Source organism: Coptis chinensis, chromosome 5 (assembly GCF_015680905.1).
Source record: "Coptis chinensis isolate HL-2020 chromosome 5, ASM1568090v1, whole genome shotgun sequence".
In the NCBI taxonomy this organism is placed as follows: domain Eukaryota; kingdom Viridiplantae; phylum Streptophyta; class Magnoliopsida; order Ranunculales; family Ranunculaceae; genus Coptis; species Coptis chinensis.
Window position 1 is genome coordinate 44,815,500 of NC_141460.1, and position 18,205 is coordinate 44,833,704.

General features: G+C 35.4%; 3 protein-coding genes across 3 annotated transcripts; 2 read left to right on the forward strand and 1 right to left on the reverse strand.

The window, feature by feature from the left end:
* The first annotated feature begins 2,610 nt into the window (after nucleotides 1–2,610).
* Nucleotides 2,611–5,677, forward strand: LOC147497619 (cation/H(+) antiporter 15-like). Its single transcript, XM_086562943.1, has 5 exons — nucleotides 2,611–2,673; nucleotides 3,516–3,942; nucleotides 4,052–4,434; nucleotides 4,752–4,994; nucleotides 5,108–5,677. Exons 1-5 carry the CDS (start codon nucleotides 2,611–2,613, stop codon nucleotides 5,675–5,677), a joined length of 1,686 nt encoding a protein of 561 aa, XP_086419069.1.
* A 1,245-nt stretch (nucleotides 5,678–6,922) lies between these two features.
* Nucleotides 6,923–7,693, reverse strand: LOC147497620 (uncharacterized). The gene is made up of 2 exons (XM_086562944.1): nucleotides 7,390–7,693; nucleotides 6,923–7,293 (listed from the first exon to the last, which is right to left on the reverse strand). The coding sequence occupies exons 1-2, from the start codon at nucleotides 7,691–7,693 to the stop codon at nucleotides 6,923–6,925; spliced, it is 675 nt and encodes a 224-aa protein (XP_086419070.1).
* Nucleotides 7,694–7,993: 300 nt separating this feature from the next.
* LOC147497621 (cation/H(+) antiporter 15-like) lies at nucleotides 7,994–17,887 on the forward strand. The gene is given in 8 exon segments (XM_086562945.1): nucleotides 7,994–8,029; nucleotides 8,097–8,189; nucleotides 8,272–8,337; nucleotides 15,901–16,119; nucleotides 16,121–16,342; nucleotides 16,509–16,727; nucleotides 17,006–17,160; nucleotides 17,317–17,887. Coding segments are annotated over 8 exon segments (1,581 nt in total).
* Nucleotides 17,888–18,205: the final 318 nt, after the last annotated feature.

The following is an 18,205-nucleotide window of genomic DNA, read 5'->3' on the forward strand; positions in this document are numbered from 1 at the left end:
GGGTGTTGTGGAAGTGGTCATGTTAGATTTTGTTTAAATACAACTTATGTTACATGGACTTACAATTTTTTTAAAACAATCTGTGTCGGATACGTATCTGATAGGGAACAATTGGATTTAGAAGATAGGATATGGAAATCCTTAATAGAAGAGTTGAACGAAGGAGATTGAAGAGCTTAGACGAATAAGAAATTAAGATTGAAGGAGATGAAGAATAATTGGAGAAGGAAAATATTAGGCTTGAGATAATTTTGATAATTGATCTGATTGAATAATTGAATACCTAAAACAACTAACATTGGCCTCCTTATATAGATAAGCCAAACTTGGTAACCAAGAAACCTAGACTTCTAAATCTAATTAAACCCAACGTAAGAAACTACTAAATCAACTTAATAATTCAACTAATAGAAATACCTAAAAGTGAACGTTCTCATCCGTTTTGGTCACACAATCAGGAAGATCTCTAACTGAGTCTATTTATGAAAAGAGAAGCGAAGTTTGCTTTGCCTTGAATGAACGATTCTTTCTTAAGATGATGTCGATCAAAACAAGGACCAAAAACTGACATAAATGGTATAAAATATATCTCGATTCCGTGTTTGACACTTCATATTCGTTTCGGGTATGGAGACACATAACCGTATCAATGTAACTTAGAATACAACAGTTTTGCTTTTAAGATGGAGTCATTAGAAATCTCAATATTAACTTCAAAAGCTAATTTGCACAAACTTACTATCTATTAATATATTTAATAAGTTATAACATTAATTTAACTGTAAAGTGAATGCCTTGCATCTACCTTACTTAGTTTCGTAACTAGCACCCTTCAAGCTAGTGGTGCATGGCCACTGGCAGGGTTGAACTTGGATTTTCTCAAGGGTAAGCATAAATTCAATGGCATGTCGGCAACCTTAATAAACCTGTTTATATCAAATAATCATGATGAAGGGTGGATAAAGATATAAAAGCACCTAGTCATATTTATCTTTGTTTGCCAATTGTTAGTTACAATTTCAAATTCACGATAGATAGATTTGTTTTTATATTGTATATAATGTTATATGCCTATCGTGATAGATATTTGAATTGACTAACTGTATACAAAAGTCAATACGTTGTTGATGGATTGAGGATCTGAGTAAAATCAAGTCTTGATAGATCATAAAACGGATCACTTTCTATTGCTATTATCCACTTCATCTGTTTTATATGGAAATATGAAGTCAATTTGCTAATGTCATCAAATATAACTAGGGAGGTTCACAAAAACCGAAAAACCAAAAAACAGAATCAAACCAGCCCAAACCGGTCATTTTTTCGATTTACTACATGTCCGGTTCGGTTTTCAATCCCTAATTGTAAAACCGACTTCAATTGGTTTAGCTCACAGTTTTTGCCCTCGGTTAACCGAACCGAACCGATAGTTGTACACTAGTAATAATTGTTATAAACCCTTAGATCTTTAAGTTAATTTATGACCATTGATTTTGAATGGACTATCTAACTTAAGCCACCAAACCTTAACTCTCTCAACCAACCAAATGTGCCTCTCTTATTCTCTCTCCTCTCTTATATTCTCATCTCCAAAGTTCAAACTAACAACCACTTCAACAAAATATCAGTGACCCTTTCCAAGATAACAACCAGTCAACCACTACCTCTGATCTTCTTCTTTTCTAGTTTAATTTCTAATTTTCTATCAAGGATCGTTGTTCACCGTGAGAAGAATGAAAACTGGTTATAGATCAATCGATTGAGAGATCTCACAAATATGTTTTCTGTAAATTAAAGCCAAATGATATCAATTTTCATGTTGGGTTTGATATTCTTTCTATTCATATCTCAAATCTAATTGATTCAATAGATCAAAATTAGTTATCTTATTTGGTATAATTGGTTTTTTCCCTTCTTAATATTGTTGATTTATAAATGCCTGAACCGATAAACCGATTTAAGTTGGAATAGTTGGGCTTTAAGTCAATAGATTCGGTTTTAAACCGAACCGAACCGATTTTATAGTTCGGTTAGAACTCGGTTTTCTTCCGATGCGGTTCGGTTACGGTTTGAAAAGTTAGAAACCGACTCTTGTGATTCGGTTCATATATTTGGACTAAACAGACCCGAACCGAACCATGGACAACCCTAGTAGAGATGCCATCTTTGTAAAGGATTTATATATTGTCATTATTGTGGAGGAAGACAAGATGTATGGTATGTATTTAATATATTACTAGATTAGATTTCTATATTGTGCATATACCTTGAACAAAACAAGATTCTATATATGATTAGGAAAATTTCACACAGGGAAGGAAGAAAACTAGCTTCATGGCTGATATAATAGCAAAACATGCATGGTACTAGTTTAACTATTTTTGAACAAATTTGGTCTGAATGCAAACCACCATGTAATTGGGAGGAGTCTGATATGGTGTACCTGAGTACGTTTGGCAACTTAAAGTGGAAACTAATTAGGAATAGGATGGAGTTGGAAACTATTGGAATGGAATCCACTATAATAGAATTTGATTCAAATTTACGAAATGTGTGTTTGACAAACTTTCATAATTCAATTCCTATTTAGATTTTTGTATTTGAAACACAATGAATATGTTGTCTACGATTGTATGGGATTACCATAGGTCTGTTTGTATGGGATTACCGTTGGTCTGTTTGTATGGGATTACCATAGGTCTGTGGAAGACTTCATAAAAGGATTTGGAGTATGTTTAGAATTCAATTCTATTGGATTCTAGGCCTCCCAAGGAGGCTAAAAGTGGGTGGTTTACTAAGAATTTTATTTAATTGAGCTTGAATGTTGGTAGTTGCATCCAGAGTACAAAATATCCCAATATATCCCGATATTTGGGGATATCTATCCATATTCCAGAAAAAGATATATAAATATCACGATATATTCAGAGATATATACGACTGCAAATATCAGTGATAATTCAACGGTATTTGTGATATTTTACAATATTTGGAGATATTTTACGATATTTGGGGATATTTTACGATATTTGGGGATATTTTGTGTATATAATAATTTTATTTAATATTTACTATTATATTTCAAATAAATATAAATAATATATCATGATATATCAAGAAATATCCACAATATCCACGATATTTTTCGATATTTTGGATATATCCACGATATTTGCATGTGAAACAATGTTAAATATCCCCAAAGAGGAAGATATATCCACGATACATATCCAGAAATTGAATATCGATAAATACCCATATCCTGATATTTTGTACTATGGTTGCATCCACTATAGCAACACCAAAAGAGATGTATAGTGTACATTTCCTTTCATTAACACAATTTTGGACCTTATTACGGGAAATAAATTTTTGAAAAAAAATAGTGTTGAATGTTTTTTTTTTTAATAATAACTATTTTAATGTTTCTTATCTAACAGATGGGCATCGTAGTAGGTCCTAGCATTTTGGGTCCTATCACTGGAAACAAACAATTACGGACAATTTTCGTCTAGCCAAGTTTCGCTACATTAGATCTATATTCAGCTTTGGGAATAATTTTCCAAATCTTCTTGATTGGAGTGAAGATGAACCCCAGGATGATATCAAGGACAGGAAGAAAAGCAATAATAACTTGCATTTTTGTAATTTTACTTCCAGCGATACTCTCTACAGCATGTGCTACTCTTTTCTCATCAATATTCAGTCATCACGTAAACAAAACGTTATACTATCATCTTATAATGGTTGGAGTTGCAGAATCCATTTCGGCTTTCCCTTCCATTGCTAGTTATCTTTCTGAGCTTAATATTTTCAACACAGAGTTCAGCCAGTTAGCCTTAAGTTCTTCATTGATCAGTGGTATATTGTATATATCAGTAATGACAATTTTTCTAACCCATCAACAAAATCCAAGCATCCTAAATATAGCTATATATGGGTGTCTCACTATAGCCATAGTAGTTGTGGTATTTATGTTTGCACTGCGGCCTGCGATAAATTAGATGATTAATCGGATACCAGATGGAATATCTATTTGTGGTTTTTGCAGCGGTAGTATTGTTAGCATATTTTTCTATACTTCTCGACCTTGATATTATGTTTGGGCCATTCATTTTTGGGCTGATGATACCACCAGGGCCACCTCTAGGATCAGCCCTAGTTAATAGGCTTGAACTTTTCAATAAATGGATAATAATGCTAATTTTCTACACCACGAATGGGATGGCGATGAATGTATATCTGATCGACTTATCTACCGCTCTCATTGTTGGAATGGTTGCTCTCGCAAGTTGCACTGGAAAGTTCTTAGGAGCATTTTTACCTGCTCTTTACTACAACATGTCATTTAAGGATGCTATTTTACTTGGCCTCACGATGAACGCCCAAGGCTTTACGGATGTTTCCTTTTTCCAAGTATTGACAGTCGTTCAGGTATAATATATTACAAGAAATCGTGCTCCATATATAATACCTCTTATTGTTGGCTTAATGTGTTTATGTTCATGTAACTACGACTACTGGTTCATTTTTTTTTTTTTTTTTTTTTTGTTTTTTTTAAATGGCAGCTAGTCAATTACGACTACTTTCAAATCATGGTATTGTCGACAGTGGTCATAACCGGGGCTTTTGCACCCCTAGTAGGATATCTCCACAAGTCGTCAATGAAATATAACCTACTCAACAGAAGAACCATTGCACACTCTGAACTTAACACTCCACTGTGAATTCTTGCTTGCATCCACAATGAGCCGAATGTACTATCTGCGATCTATCTCATGATGGACACCAATCCGACAAAAACTAGCCCCATCAACTTGAACATCATTCATTTTGTTGAGATTGTTGGCCACGAAACTCCCCAAATCATTTCTCACAGATCGTACGAAAGATCTTCTTCTTCTCCTAATATAGCATCCCAAAGAATCGTCAGTGTGTTCAGGTCTTATGAAGAGAAAAACAAAGGGAGAGTTTCAGTTGTGCCCTACACTGTGGTAACATCATACACATCTATGCACAATGACACGTGTAAGCTTGCGATCAAAAAAATGATTTCTCTCAAAATTCTCCCCTTCCACAAACATTTGGATACTGGCTTCGCCCACAGTGGGATAAGACAATGAACAAGAATGTCCTTGAAAATGCACCTTTCTCTGTTGGCATCATTATTGACCGAGGGGGGGGGGGGGGGGGGCTTGGTGGTGTTTTTGATAACTCGTCATCTTATCATGTGGCAGTGGTTTTCTTGGGCGGCGCGGACGATCGTGAGGCACTAGCATATGCAGAAAGAATTTCCAAACACCCAAACATTAAGGTCACTGTAATTCGATTGCTGAAGAAGAGTTGTGAATATAACTTGAAGAAAATGTCAGCTGAGAACATATTTGACGAGGAAACATTAATGGATTTTAAGTTGAGAACTACATACAACAAAAGAGTCACGTATATATATGAGGAGGTAAACAACGGGGTAGGTGTAGTCAGTGTGATTTGTGAAATGGGAGATAAATACGAATTGATTATACTAGGCAGACACCACGATGAAAATTCACCGCTTATCATCGAGCTTACAGATTTCGACAAATGCTCAGAATTAGGTACAATTGGTGACATATTCGAGACATCAAATTATGGTGGCAAGGCAACACTCTTGCTAATGCAACAACAATCAAAATAAAACTATCGTGCTCAAATTTAGCTTTTAACTTAGTCAATACAGATATTTCGCCTAATTTGGATGTTGTAAAATCTAATCTTGTGGATATGCACTTGTTGTCTTTCAAAGTGTTTTAATTTTTTAAGCGTATAAACATTGGGTAACTGCCGCGGCTGTAGAAGCCCAACCCCGTGGGCCTGTGCTGTGTAAAGCCCAAAGCCTCTTTGGAAATGAACCAGTTGGTCCAATAGTATTTATATTTATTTTTTGTAGGCACAAAGCATAGCATAAGTAAGGTTGACCGTCTATCCTCGCAAAACAAAAACTAAAATATACAAAAGCCACCACCCGCGCTCTTCTAATACACATTTCCACCTCTCCACTCACCACGTGTCGATCTAATAATTAGCATGACGTCTCCTCCTCCATCGAGTGGCTTATTATTATTACAAGAGAATAATAATAATAATAATAATAATAATAATAATAATAAATTACTATGGAAAGGCGTTTTACTGTCTCGGGATCATGACCACTCGTCATACGCGTTTTTCACGTGTTTTTTAAAAAAAATTCAATTCTCGTCTCAAGAGTTTTGTCTTGTGTATATTTTTGACAAAGAAAAGGGAAATTTAATGATGCAGGAAAAGATAATGAGAGTTCCGTATGGGGAAAAGAAAGAATATTTTAAGTACTCGTTATTTCTTGTTTTCTGTAACCGCATTATGACGTCTACTGTATCTGCAGCTGCTTTACTGGTACTCTTTTTTTTGTTAATCAAGCGGGGTTGTTTAGAGGTCCCCTACCCCTTTTCGTTAATAAAAAGAGCTTAGTACATTCGTTGATAGACTGTTCCTATAGAGTCCTCATATACAATCTATTTAACATCCTCTGCAAAGGAGCTAGGAACAATATCTACAAACCTATGACTAGGTACATTTTTTGCAAGTGCATCTGCAAGTCTATTTGTTTCTCTATATACATGAATAATAGAAAAGAACTCTAGTCTATCAATCACTCTTCTAATGTCTTCAATGATCTTGTTAGCCTACCATGGATGATGCCCTCCATTCCTTAAGAAAGAAATTACATTGGTCGAATCTGTTTGTGCTTGTATCCTCTTCACATTGTACCTTTCTGCTATCTTGAGTCCTTGTTGCACTCCTTGCAATTCAATCATTGCAATTGATGTGAAGCTTGACTTTCCCTTAGCTGCTGCTACCACTACTCCTTCACTATCTCTTATTGTTGCTGCCTAACCTCCCACTAAACCTTGTAATGTGCCATCTGTGTTAAGTGTGCTATTCCCTTGATCTGATTTAACATATTTACATTGAATACTTCTACAACTTGAACTAACCATCTCTCCATGAAGCTTTGCCTTGCTGGTCCTTCATCAATCTTGATGTCAAGTGAGTTCATCTTGACATTCACATCATGAATGATCTGATTTGCAACCTGCCTTCCTATTTTGTATTGGTTCTTAAAGATTCTTGCATTTCTTTGCTGCCACACATGATAAAAGAATGCATTAGTCACCAACCGGATTGCATCTTGCCTTCCACCTTTGCCTTTGGACTTGTTAATAATCCAATGCAATTCATCTTCCCATGTAGCTGCTCTCCTCTTGTTAAAGCCTGCAAATAGTAAAATAGTATTCCAAACGTATTGGGAATACACACAAGAAAAGAACAAATGTTTCTCTGTTTCCACATCCCTCCAACATAACACACATAAATCAGATTGTATCACCTTCCATTCTTTGACTTTCTTAAGAGTTTTCAATCCTTCAATAAGAACCATCCACCCTATAAAAGAGTGTCTAGGGATTCTATTAGTGAACCAACAGATCCCATGCCAATCCCTAACTTGCCCTTTCTTCCTTAAGCTTTGATATGTATCTTTAAGTTGAAACTCCCCATGTAAAGAATCAGCCCATACAATTAAGTCTTCTCCTCCACCAATCTGAACTTCCTCTTCAATCTCAATGGCAATGTCAGGGAAGTGATTCCTAGTGTGTTGAGGAATACTCCACATTCCATCTGAGATAAGCTGCCCCACCTTTACATTAATGTTAGCTGTAGAGTCATAAAGCAAGGCTTGAGGAAAAGAAGGTTTCAATATACCTCTTGGGTGCCAAGGGTCCAACCAAAACTTAGTGGATTTTCCATCACCAATCTGATGATGAGCAATAAGTTTTGCATCCACTCTGCCCTTCAAAATGTTCCTCCAACTCCATGATACATCTTGAGGAATACTAATTTGCCAAAAGTTCCTTCCTCTGATCAGATTCTTGTGTATCCACTCCACCCATAGTGTGTCTTTATTACTAATAATATGCCATATATGCTTTACTGGTACTCTACTATATATGTAACCTTATTATTATTATTTTGTCTTTCCGGAGATGGTGTCATTGCCTAACCAATATCTTTTTTAGGCAAGTAAAAAAGCCTTGGACCCTGTTGCTCCAATCTATAAGTATTGCCTTATCTCAGTATCAAACATACTCACAACAACTTGTCAATATGAGGTATGTCATTTCTTTTTTTTTTTTTTTTTAATAATTAATTTCGCCTGTATATTAACGATGTCACCTGTTTTTTTTTCTCTAGGCCCTCAAGTATGTTAGTTTTCCAGTTCAGACACTTGCAAAATGTGCTAAGATGATACCCGTTATGGTAAGTGACTTATGTATTCTCATCTTTCCAAACTCGTTTTTCGTGATGTTGCTTCCAAAGGTTTTCTAGGTCTTAAGTTTCTTTAATCCTCACTGAACATTTCAAAATAACTTTTAGCTCTATTGGATTTGATAGATGTTTGACTGAATTCAAAATTTTAGTATCCTACATATATTCCCGCCACAACTTACCTATTGAAGTGTTACCTATAGTAAACAAAAACTTTAAGGGTTAGCTCCGTAGAATTATTTATGTACGTCTTGTATGTTTCCTTGTGGAATTTGCAAGGAGCTATATGTTGTTCCTTAACAATCGCCTGTTTTACGTCAGTGATCTAGTATGTATGCAAGACAGAGTTAAGTATCATTTCCACAGAGAACAGAACTGAGTGACATGGTGGTCGATTGACTCCAAAAGCATGCTCCTACGGTTTTAGGAGCAGACTCTCCAAGCATCAGCTTTTTGCTCCAAAGAAACAACTCCTGCTACAATTTTTATTTTATTTTTGGATACATAAAAGAAAATGTAATAATATTAATGAATGGGATTAAATTAATAGTTGAATTATTAGCTAGTAGCTAATTTTCAAGCCCAAAACCTGCCCCATAACCCCTAAGACACCAACCCCTGATTACAAGAAAGGAAAGAAAAATAGAACGGAAAATAACAAGCAGGTGACCAGTTGGTAATCAAGAACAAAAGCACCCAAAAACACCACCATAACCTAGTTCCTACACTAGATGACCACTATCACTTGACTTAGATGGTCTCTTGTTCCTCGTCCTCTGTTCGTCTTCTCCTTCCACCTCCCTGTTGTAGTATTCCTTCAATAATTCGAGATCCAACATCTCATCCTAAGTGTCATATAGGCCGTCAAAATTATCTTCAACAAACTCTTCTTCCTCCGACAGTATGTTATTCTTTGTCCTGCTACAAGATTTAGAAGTGATCTGACACTATTAGTGGTCATAACCAGAAGTATTAGCCAGTACATTAAATGTATTGGATAGATAATGAATGAAGTATTGTGGTAGTTATTTTGTACAACAACAATTTAAAGAAAATAGCCTCTGAAAAATTAGCTTCCTGACTTCATTTGCACGATTACTTGCTATATGTATGTACATAATATACATAATATGTTTTCTAGTGTTTTGTTTTTGTTTAAAGCTAATATGAAACCGTTTTTTTTTTTTTTTTTTATTGGTAAGCCTATTTTAAATGAGATCAGTAACTCTTTGATGCTGGCGGGGTTCGAGCCCCAGACCTCTGGTGTCATCACCCAATGGTTTTACCGACTTTGCTAGTCGGCACCTGCAATATGCAACCATCTTTGTAGACAATAGCTTTATTCTTAAGTTTAGCAGTTTATCTTAAGTACTATGCATATTGTAAATGCAATCACAGTTGATAATAGATGTAATACCACTTTAAGGATTGCACTCCTTTCTAGAATAATTTTTGTTTGCAATATACTATCTAGTGTCTCAGTTTCGGAAGAAATTAAGTAATTCATAAGTGTGTGGACAATAGACGTAAGCACGAAAGGATACGGGGTAGTTGTTCAAGAAGTACCCATGTAAGTGTCGATCGTCGGTGTCCTCGTGTTGGTTTCGGTGTTAGATAATGTGGATACGCATAAGTTGTGTTTATTGAAGTATTACGGTATCATAGATAAATGTTCTAAAGTAAATATTGGCATCGTTTTGAGTTCGGCTCTCCTGTACTCTCATTCTGAACAAAGCTTAGTTGCTTGGAATCCTCCATCCTCATGTTGTGTAATTGTCTACTTTTTTTAATATTGGTTGTATAACTTAGTTTAGGATGAAAAAATATTCTACCATTCATCTTAAGCAAGGTTCTAAATCTTCATGTCAAGTGATTATATTTTGTCTCTCAAAAAGATTTCCTTTCTTATCTCTGGTTTGGGGCACATTAATTATGCAGAGAAGAGATATAGGGTGAGACTACTTGATTCTTTGTAGTAGTGACTATAGGATGCTTGGTATTTGTCCTATATCTGGTAATTCTTTCGCTAAGTAGATTCCTATCTTATTTACGGGTGTCAGTACGACTACTATAATTTCTTTGTTTTCAAATCAGATTTACTACTCTGTCGTGGAATGGGCATATTATCAACTTAATGAATGTGTAAAACCGTAAAAGAAGGATCACAAACTATATTACTGGCTATCTTGTACATGAATAGCCACAATAATATTGGAAAGAATAGTTGAACATTATTATCCTTTGTTTTGTCTCCTTTCTCTTGTATAACATGACATTTTGACCATTTGTATTCACTGAAAATGTATTTTGTCTCCCACAAAATGAATTTAGAAATGTTTCCATTTGTTACCTGCTTGGCTTTGCCTGAATGTGAGCGGTTTCGTTGGATACACAAGCAAAATCTGCCACTTAGTATCCCTTAAGAACTATGCGTAAATCGTAAACTAGAGTGTAAAGTATACCAATTTGGAACAGAGTTGAGACCTTTTCCCTCGTTTGCTGATAGTACTGGTTGGGGTACTGATAAGAATTTTATAAGGCAAATTAACCAATTGGTTTTAAGGCTTTAAGGTTGGAAGATAGGCATTGACATTTCTCTCCCACAATTCATGGATGACACCGTTGTCGTCGAGGGGAGTTAGGTTGTTAAGTAAGACACCTCACGACTTGTTACTTTTATTTATAATTTTTTGGTTTGACTTTTTCCTTGAGATCACTTCTTCTAAAAATGTTTTTTGTGGGAACAATAATTTGGGTACTCGACTGGGTGGATACCTCGTATATTTTTGAAAATTCTTTGGCGCAAATTGTTTGAGATCATATCGAGAGATTTGATAGAAACCTAGTGGGTTGAAGAGGTTGGTATGCTTTTGAAGAGTGGTTCTTTCCCTTATTAAGAGCTTCCTTCTAAGTTTTAGAAGTTCTTTTCTCTTATCCTAGTTTATTTGAGTGTTTAACCATTATGTTATTCACTGTCGTGAGGAATTTTATGTGTGAAGCGTTTGTGGAACCCCAACATGAATGAATACCTTCTATAAAATGTACAACAAAAGGGGCGTAGGGCTGCAATGATCATATGTAAAGAACTAGGTACTAGAAACTGGGTATGAGATGTGGCGGAATAGAGTACAATCGGATCTTTGGTATGGAATAGGAGGTTGATAAAACATACTACCCAATGTGTTTAAATCTCATTGTTGTAGGGTCTGGAGGTTTACTTGCTCAAACTTGTACACTAAGCCTACTAAGATTGGGATTCAATAATCAATTTTCTCATCTGCATATAGGATTTTATCTAAAAACAACCCCCCTCCCCTCTCTGCGGGAATCCAAAAACATCATAGTGTCTTGATCTTTGGAAAGTTTTAAATGGTTTAGAAGGTGTCAAACCGCTATGCTAAATCAAAATCAGAATATTTAGCTATCAATTATATAAGGAGCATGTTGTTTTACTCTTTGGTTGGACCTATCGTAGGAAGACTAGGTACTTAATGGGTTGTCTTTGGAATTACTTGTTCTGTTTATAGGTACCTCAAGTCTTGTTTATGTATATTGTTTCATTGCCTATTAGATTTTGTCTTTCTTTGTCTAAGATCTACATTATTTACTTCTAAAATATATAATAAAGCAAAATTTGAATATACTTTTGTGGACTTTCATGAAACTTGTGAGATGGAAGTTGATGAATCTACTTTTCTTTTCTTTTTTCTTTTTGGTGGTGAAATTAGGCAAAGGTGACATTAGTCACGTATAATAATAGAGGAAAAAAAACACCGTGTGGGGCGTTTCTTTAATGATTGGTTACCTTGGGTAGGTATTCGGAATTTGTATCCTATCCTTGTCAACCTTATCTGCAATGGCATGCCAATCAGCTTGTGTTTAAGAATATAGGACTTCTTGTCATATCAACATACCTGACAGTCTGTATTTTCTTTTCTTGAGATTTATAATCGATATCAGATATCATGTTCTACTGTTTGAGACCCAGATTCATACATTTGTTCTCAATAGGGAGAAGGGGATGTTCCCTTGTATAAGAATCATGGGGCCTCTCCACTCATTGCGAATTGGTTTTGAGTTGGATACCCAAATTTAATATGGTATCAAAGCGGACTACTCTATGGCCCGAAATACACATGTACTTTACATCACATATGTGTGTTTTTTTAAAAATGTGTCCATGTGTTTGGCTCAAGATACGCGACGCCCCAAATACCCATGTACTTTACATCACTCATTAAAATGTGTCCACATGTTTGGCTCAAGATACGTCACACATTAGGGGGCGTCGTGATATCTATTATCCCATATCGGGTATCTGAAGCCATGCGCCCATGCATATAATACATAAATCTCGGGGACGAGCCACTTATTGCAAATTGATTTTGAGCTGGGTGACCAGATTTAATGTCTTTTTTGCATGGATATGTATGTAAATACATAATACATGCTGCTTTTGTTTCCTACTGCATTAGAGTCCTAGCCCTTGAATTATATGCCAAATTTAGTGAACATTGATGCATTTTGTTCTGCTTTACCTAAGTACAAGATGTGTTTAATCTCTTCCCAAAAAATGGAACTGGGGTGTTGTGGAAGTGGTCATGTTAGATTTTGTTTAAATACAACTTATGTTACATGGACTTACAATTTTTTTAAAATAATCCGTGTCGGATACGTATCTGATGGGGAACAATTAGATTTAGAAGATAGGATATGGAAATCCTTAATAGAAGAATTCAACGAAGGAGATTGAAGAGTTTAGACGAATAAGAAATTAAGATTGAAGGAGATGAAGAATAATTGGAGAAGGAAAATATTAGGCTTGAGATAATTTTGATAATTGATCTGATTGAATAATTGAATACCTAAAACAAGTAACATTGGCCTCCTTATATAGATAAGCCAAACATGATAACCAAGAAACCTAGACCTCTAAATCTAATTAAACCCAACATAAGAAACTACTAAATCAACTTAATAATTCTACTAATAGAAATACCTAAAAGTGAACGTTCTCATCCTACATCAGTATCTATGTATCCATTTTTGGTCACACAATCAGGAAGATCTCTAACTGAGTCTATTTATGAAAAGAGAAGTGAAGTTTGCTTTGCCTTGAATGAACGATTCTTTCTTAAGATGCTGTCGATCAAAACACAGACCAAAAACTGACATAAATGGTATAAAATATATCTCGATTCCATGTTTGACACTTCATATTCATTTCGGGTATGGGCACACATAACCGTATCAATGTAACTTAGTATACAACAGTTTTGCTTTTAAGATGGAGTCATTAGAAATCTCAATATTAACTTCAAAAGCTAATTTGCACAAACTTACTATCTATTAATATATTTAATAAGTTATAACGTTAAATTAACTGTAAAGTGAATGCCTTGCATCTACCTTACTTAGTTTAAATCGGCACCCTTCAAGTGTGGTGGTGCATGCCAGCGAGGGTTGAACTGGGATTTTCTCAAGGGTAAGCAGAAATTCAATGGCAAGTCGGCAACCTTAATAAACTGTTTATATCAAATAATCATGATGAAGGGTGGATAAAGATATAAAAGCTTGATCATATTTATCTTTGTTTGCCAATTTTTAGTTACAATTTCAAATTCACGATAGATAGATTTGTCCTTATATTGTATATAATGTTATATCCCTATCGTGATAGATATTTGAATTGACTAACTGTATACAAAAGCCAATAAGTTGTTGATGGATTGACGATCTGAGTAAAATCAAGTCTTGATAGACCATAAAACGGATCACTTTCTATTGCTATTATCAACTTCATCTGTTTTCGATGGAAATATGAACTCAATTTGGTCATGTCATCAAATATAACTAGGGGTGTTCACAAAAACCGAAAAACCGGATCGAACCAGCCCGAACCGGTCATTTATTTCGGTTTACTACATGTCTGGTTCGGTTTTCGATTCCTAATTGTAAAACCGACTTCATTTGGTTCGGTTCATAGTTTTAGCCCTCGGTTAACCGAACCGAACCGATAGCTGTTCACTAGTAATAATTGTTATAAACCTTTAGATCTTTAAGTTAATTTATGACCATTGATTTTGAATGGACTATCTAACTTAAGCCACCAAACCCTAACTCTCTCAACCAGCCGCATGTGCCTCTCTTATTCTCTCTCCTCTCTTATATTCTCATCTCCAAAGTTCAAACTAACAACCACTTCAACAAAAAATATCGGTGACCCTTTCCAAGATAACAACCCGTCAACCACTACCTCGACCTTCTTCTTTTCTAGTTTAATTTCTAATTTTCTATCAAGGATCGTTGTTCACCATGAGAAGAATGAACACTGGTTATATATCAATCGATTGAGAGATCTCACAAATATGTTTTCTGTAAATTAAAGCCAAATGATATCAATTTTCATGTTGGGTTTGATATTCTTTCTATTCATATCTCAAATCTAATTGATTCAATAGATCAAAATTAGTTATCTTATTTGGTATAATTGGTTATTTCCCTTCTTAATGTTGTTGTTTTATAAATGCCTGAACCGATAAACCGATTTAAGTTGGAATAGTTGGGCTTTAAGTCAATAGATTCGGTTTTAAACCGAACCGAACCGATTTTATAGTTCGGTTAGAACTCGGTTTTCTTCTGATGCGGTTCGGTTACGGTTTGAAAAGTTAGAAACCGACTCTTGTGATTCGGTTCATATATTTAAACTAAACCGACCCGAACCGAACCGTGGACAGCCCTAGTAGAGATGCCATCTTTGTAAAAGATTTATATATTGTCATTATTGTGGAGGAAGACAAGATATATGGTATGTATTTAATATATTACTAGATTAGATTTCTATATTGTGCATATACCTTGAACAAAACAAGATTCTATATATGATTAGGAAAATTTCACACAGGGAAGGAAGAAAACTAGCTTCACGGCTGATATAATAGCAAAACATGCATGGTACTAGTTTAACTATTTTTGAACAAATTTGGTCTGAATGCAAACCACCATGTAATTGGGAGGAGTCTGATATGGTGTACCTGAATACGTTTGGCAACTTAAACTGGAAACTAATTAGGAATATGATGGAGTTGGAAACTATTGGAATGGAATCCACTATAATAGAATTTGATTCAAATTTACGAAATGTGTGTTTGACAAACTTTCATAATTCAATTCATATTTAGATTTTTGTATTTGAAACACAATGAATATGTTGTCTACGATTGTATGGGATTACCATAGGTCTGGGAAGACTTCATAAAAGGATTTGGAGTATGTTTAGAATTCAATTCTAATGGATTCTAGGCCTCCCAAGGAGGCTAAAAGTGGGTGGTCTACTAAGAATTTTAATTAATTGAGCTTAGAATTTTATTTAATTGAGCTTGAATGTTGGTAGTTGCATCCACTGTAGCAACACCAAAAGAGATGTATAGTGTACATTTCCTTTCATTAACACAATTTTGGACCTTATTACGGGAAATAAATTTTTGAAAAAAAATAGTGTTGAATTTTTTTTTTTTTTTAATAATAATTATTTTAATGTTTCTTATCTAACAGGCGGGCATCGTAGTAGGTCCTAGCATTTTGGGTCCTATCACTGGAAACAAACAATTATGGACAATTTTCGTCGAGCCAAGTTTCGCTACATTAGATCTATATTCAGCTTTGGTAATAATTTTCCAAATCTTCTTGATTGGAGTGAAGATGAACCCCAGGATGATATCAAGGACAGGAAGAAAAGCAATAATAACTTGCATTTTGGTAATTTTACTTCCAAATGATACTCTTTACAAAGATGTGCTACTCTTTTCTCATCAATATTATTCGTCAAGACGTAAACAAAACGTTATACTATCATCTTATAATGGTTGGAGTTGCAGAATCCATTCCGACTTTCCCTTCCATTGCTAGTTATCTTTCTGAGCTTAATATTTTCAACACAAAGTTCAGCCAGTTAGCCTTAAGTTCTTCATTGATCAGTGGTATATTGTATTTATCAGTGATGACAATTTTTCTGACCCATCAACAAAATCCACACATCCTAAATATAGCTATATATGGGTGTCTCACTATAGCCATAGTAGTTGTGGTAGTTATGTTTACCCATGACTGCGACACGATGATAAATTTGATGATTAATCGGATACCGGATGGAAAATTGTTAGCGATCTTTGGGAGGGATATCAATTGATATTATGTTTGGGCCATTCATTTTTGGGCTGATGATACCACCAGGGCCACTTCTAGGATCAGCCCTAGTTAATAGGCTTGAACTTTTCAATAAATGGATAATCATGCCAATTTTCTACACCACGAATGGGATGGCGATGAATGTATATCTAATCGACTTATCTACCGCTCTCATTGTTGGAATGGTTGTTCTCGTTAGTTGCACTGGAAAGTTCTTAGGAGCATTTTTACCTGCTCTTTACTACAACATGTCGTCCAAGGATGCTATTTTACTTGGCCTCACGATGAACGCCCAAGGCTTTACGGATGTTTCCTTTTTCTAAGTATTGACGACCGTTCACGTATAATATATTACAGGAAATCATGCTCCATATATAATACCTCTTATTATTAGTTTAATGTGTTTATGTTCATGTAACTACGACTACTGGTTCATTTTTTTTTTTTCATTTTTGTTTTTTTTAAATGGCAGCTAGTCAATTACGACTACATTCAAATCATGGTATTGTCGACAGTGGTCATAACCGGGGCTTCTGCACCCCTAGTAAGATATCTCCACAAGTCGTCAATGAAATATAAGCTACTCAACAGAAGAACCATTGCGCACTCTGAACTTAACACTCCAATGTGAATTCTTGCTTGCATCCACAATGAGCCGAATGTACTATCTGCGATCTATCTCATGATGGCCACCAATCCAACAAAAACTAGCCCCGTCAACTTGAACATCATTCATTTTGTTGAGATTGTTGGCCACAAAACTCCCCAAATCATTTCTCACAGATCGTACGAAAGATCTTCTTCTTCTCCTAATACAGCATCCCAAAGAATCGTCAGTGTGTTTAGGTCTTATGAAGAAAAAAACAAAGGGAGAGTTTCAGTTGCGCCCTACACTGTGGTAACATCATCCACATCTATGCACAATGACGCGTGTAAGCTTCCGATCGAAAAAATGATTTCTCTCATAATTCTCCCCTTCCACAAACATTTGGATACTAGCTTCGCCCACAGTGGGATAAGGACAATGAACAAGAATGTCCTTGAAAATGCACCTTGCTCTGTTGGCATCATTATTGACCGGGGGGTGCTTGGTGGTGTTTTAGATAACTCGTCATCTTATCATGTGGCAGTGGTTTTCTTGGGTGGCGCGGACGATCGTGAGGCACTTGCATATGCAGAAAGAATGTCCGAACACCCAAACATTAAGGTCACTGTAATTCGATTGCTGAAGAAGAGTTGTGAATATAACTTGAAGAAAATGTCAGCTGAGAACAGATTTGACGAGGAAACATTAATGGATTTTAAGTTGAGAACTACATACAACAAAAAGTCACGTATATATAAGAGGAGGTAAACAACGGGGTAGGTGTAGTCAGTGTGATTCGTGAAATGGGAGATAAATACGAATTGACTATACTAGGCAGACGCCACGATGAAAATTCACCGCTTATCATCGAGCTTACAGATTTCGACAAATGCTCAGAATTAGGTACAATTGGTGACATATTCGAGACATCAAATTATGGTGGCAAGGCAACACTCTTGCTAATGCAACAACAATCAAAATAAAACTATCGTGCTCAAATTTAGCTTTTAACTTAGTCAATATAGATATTTCGCCTAATTGGGATGTTGTAAAATCTAATCTTGTGGATATGCACTTGTTGTCTTT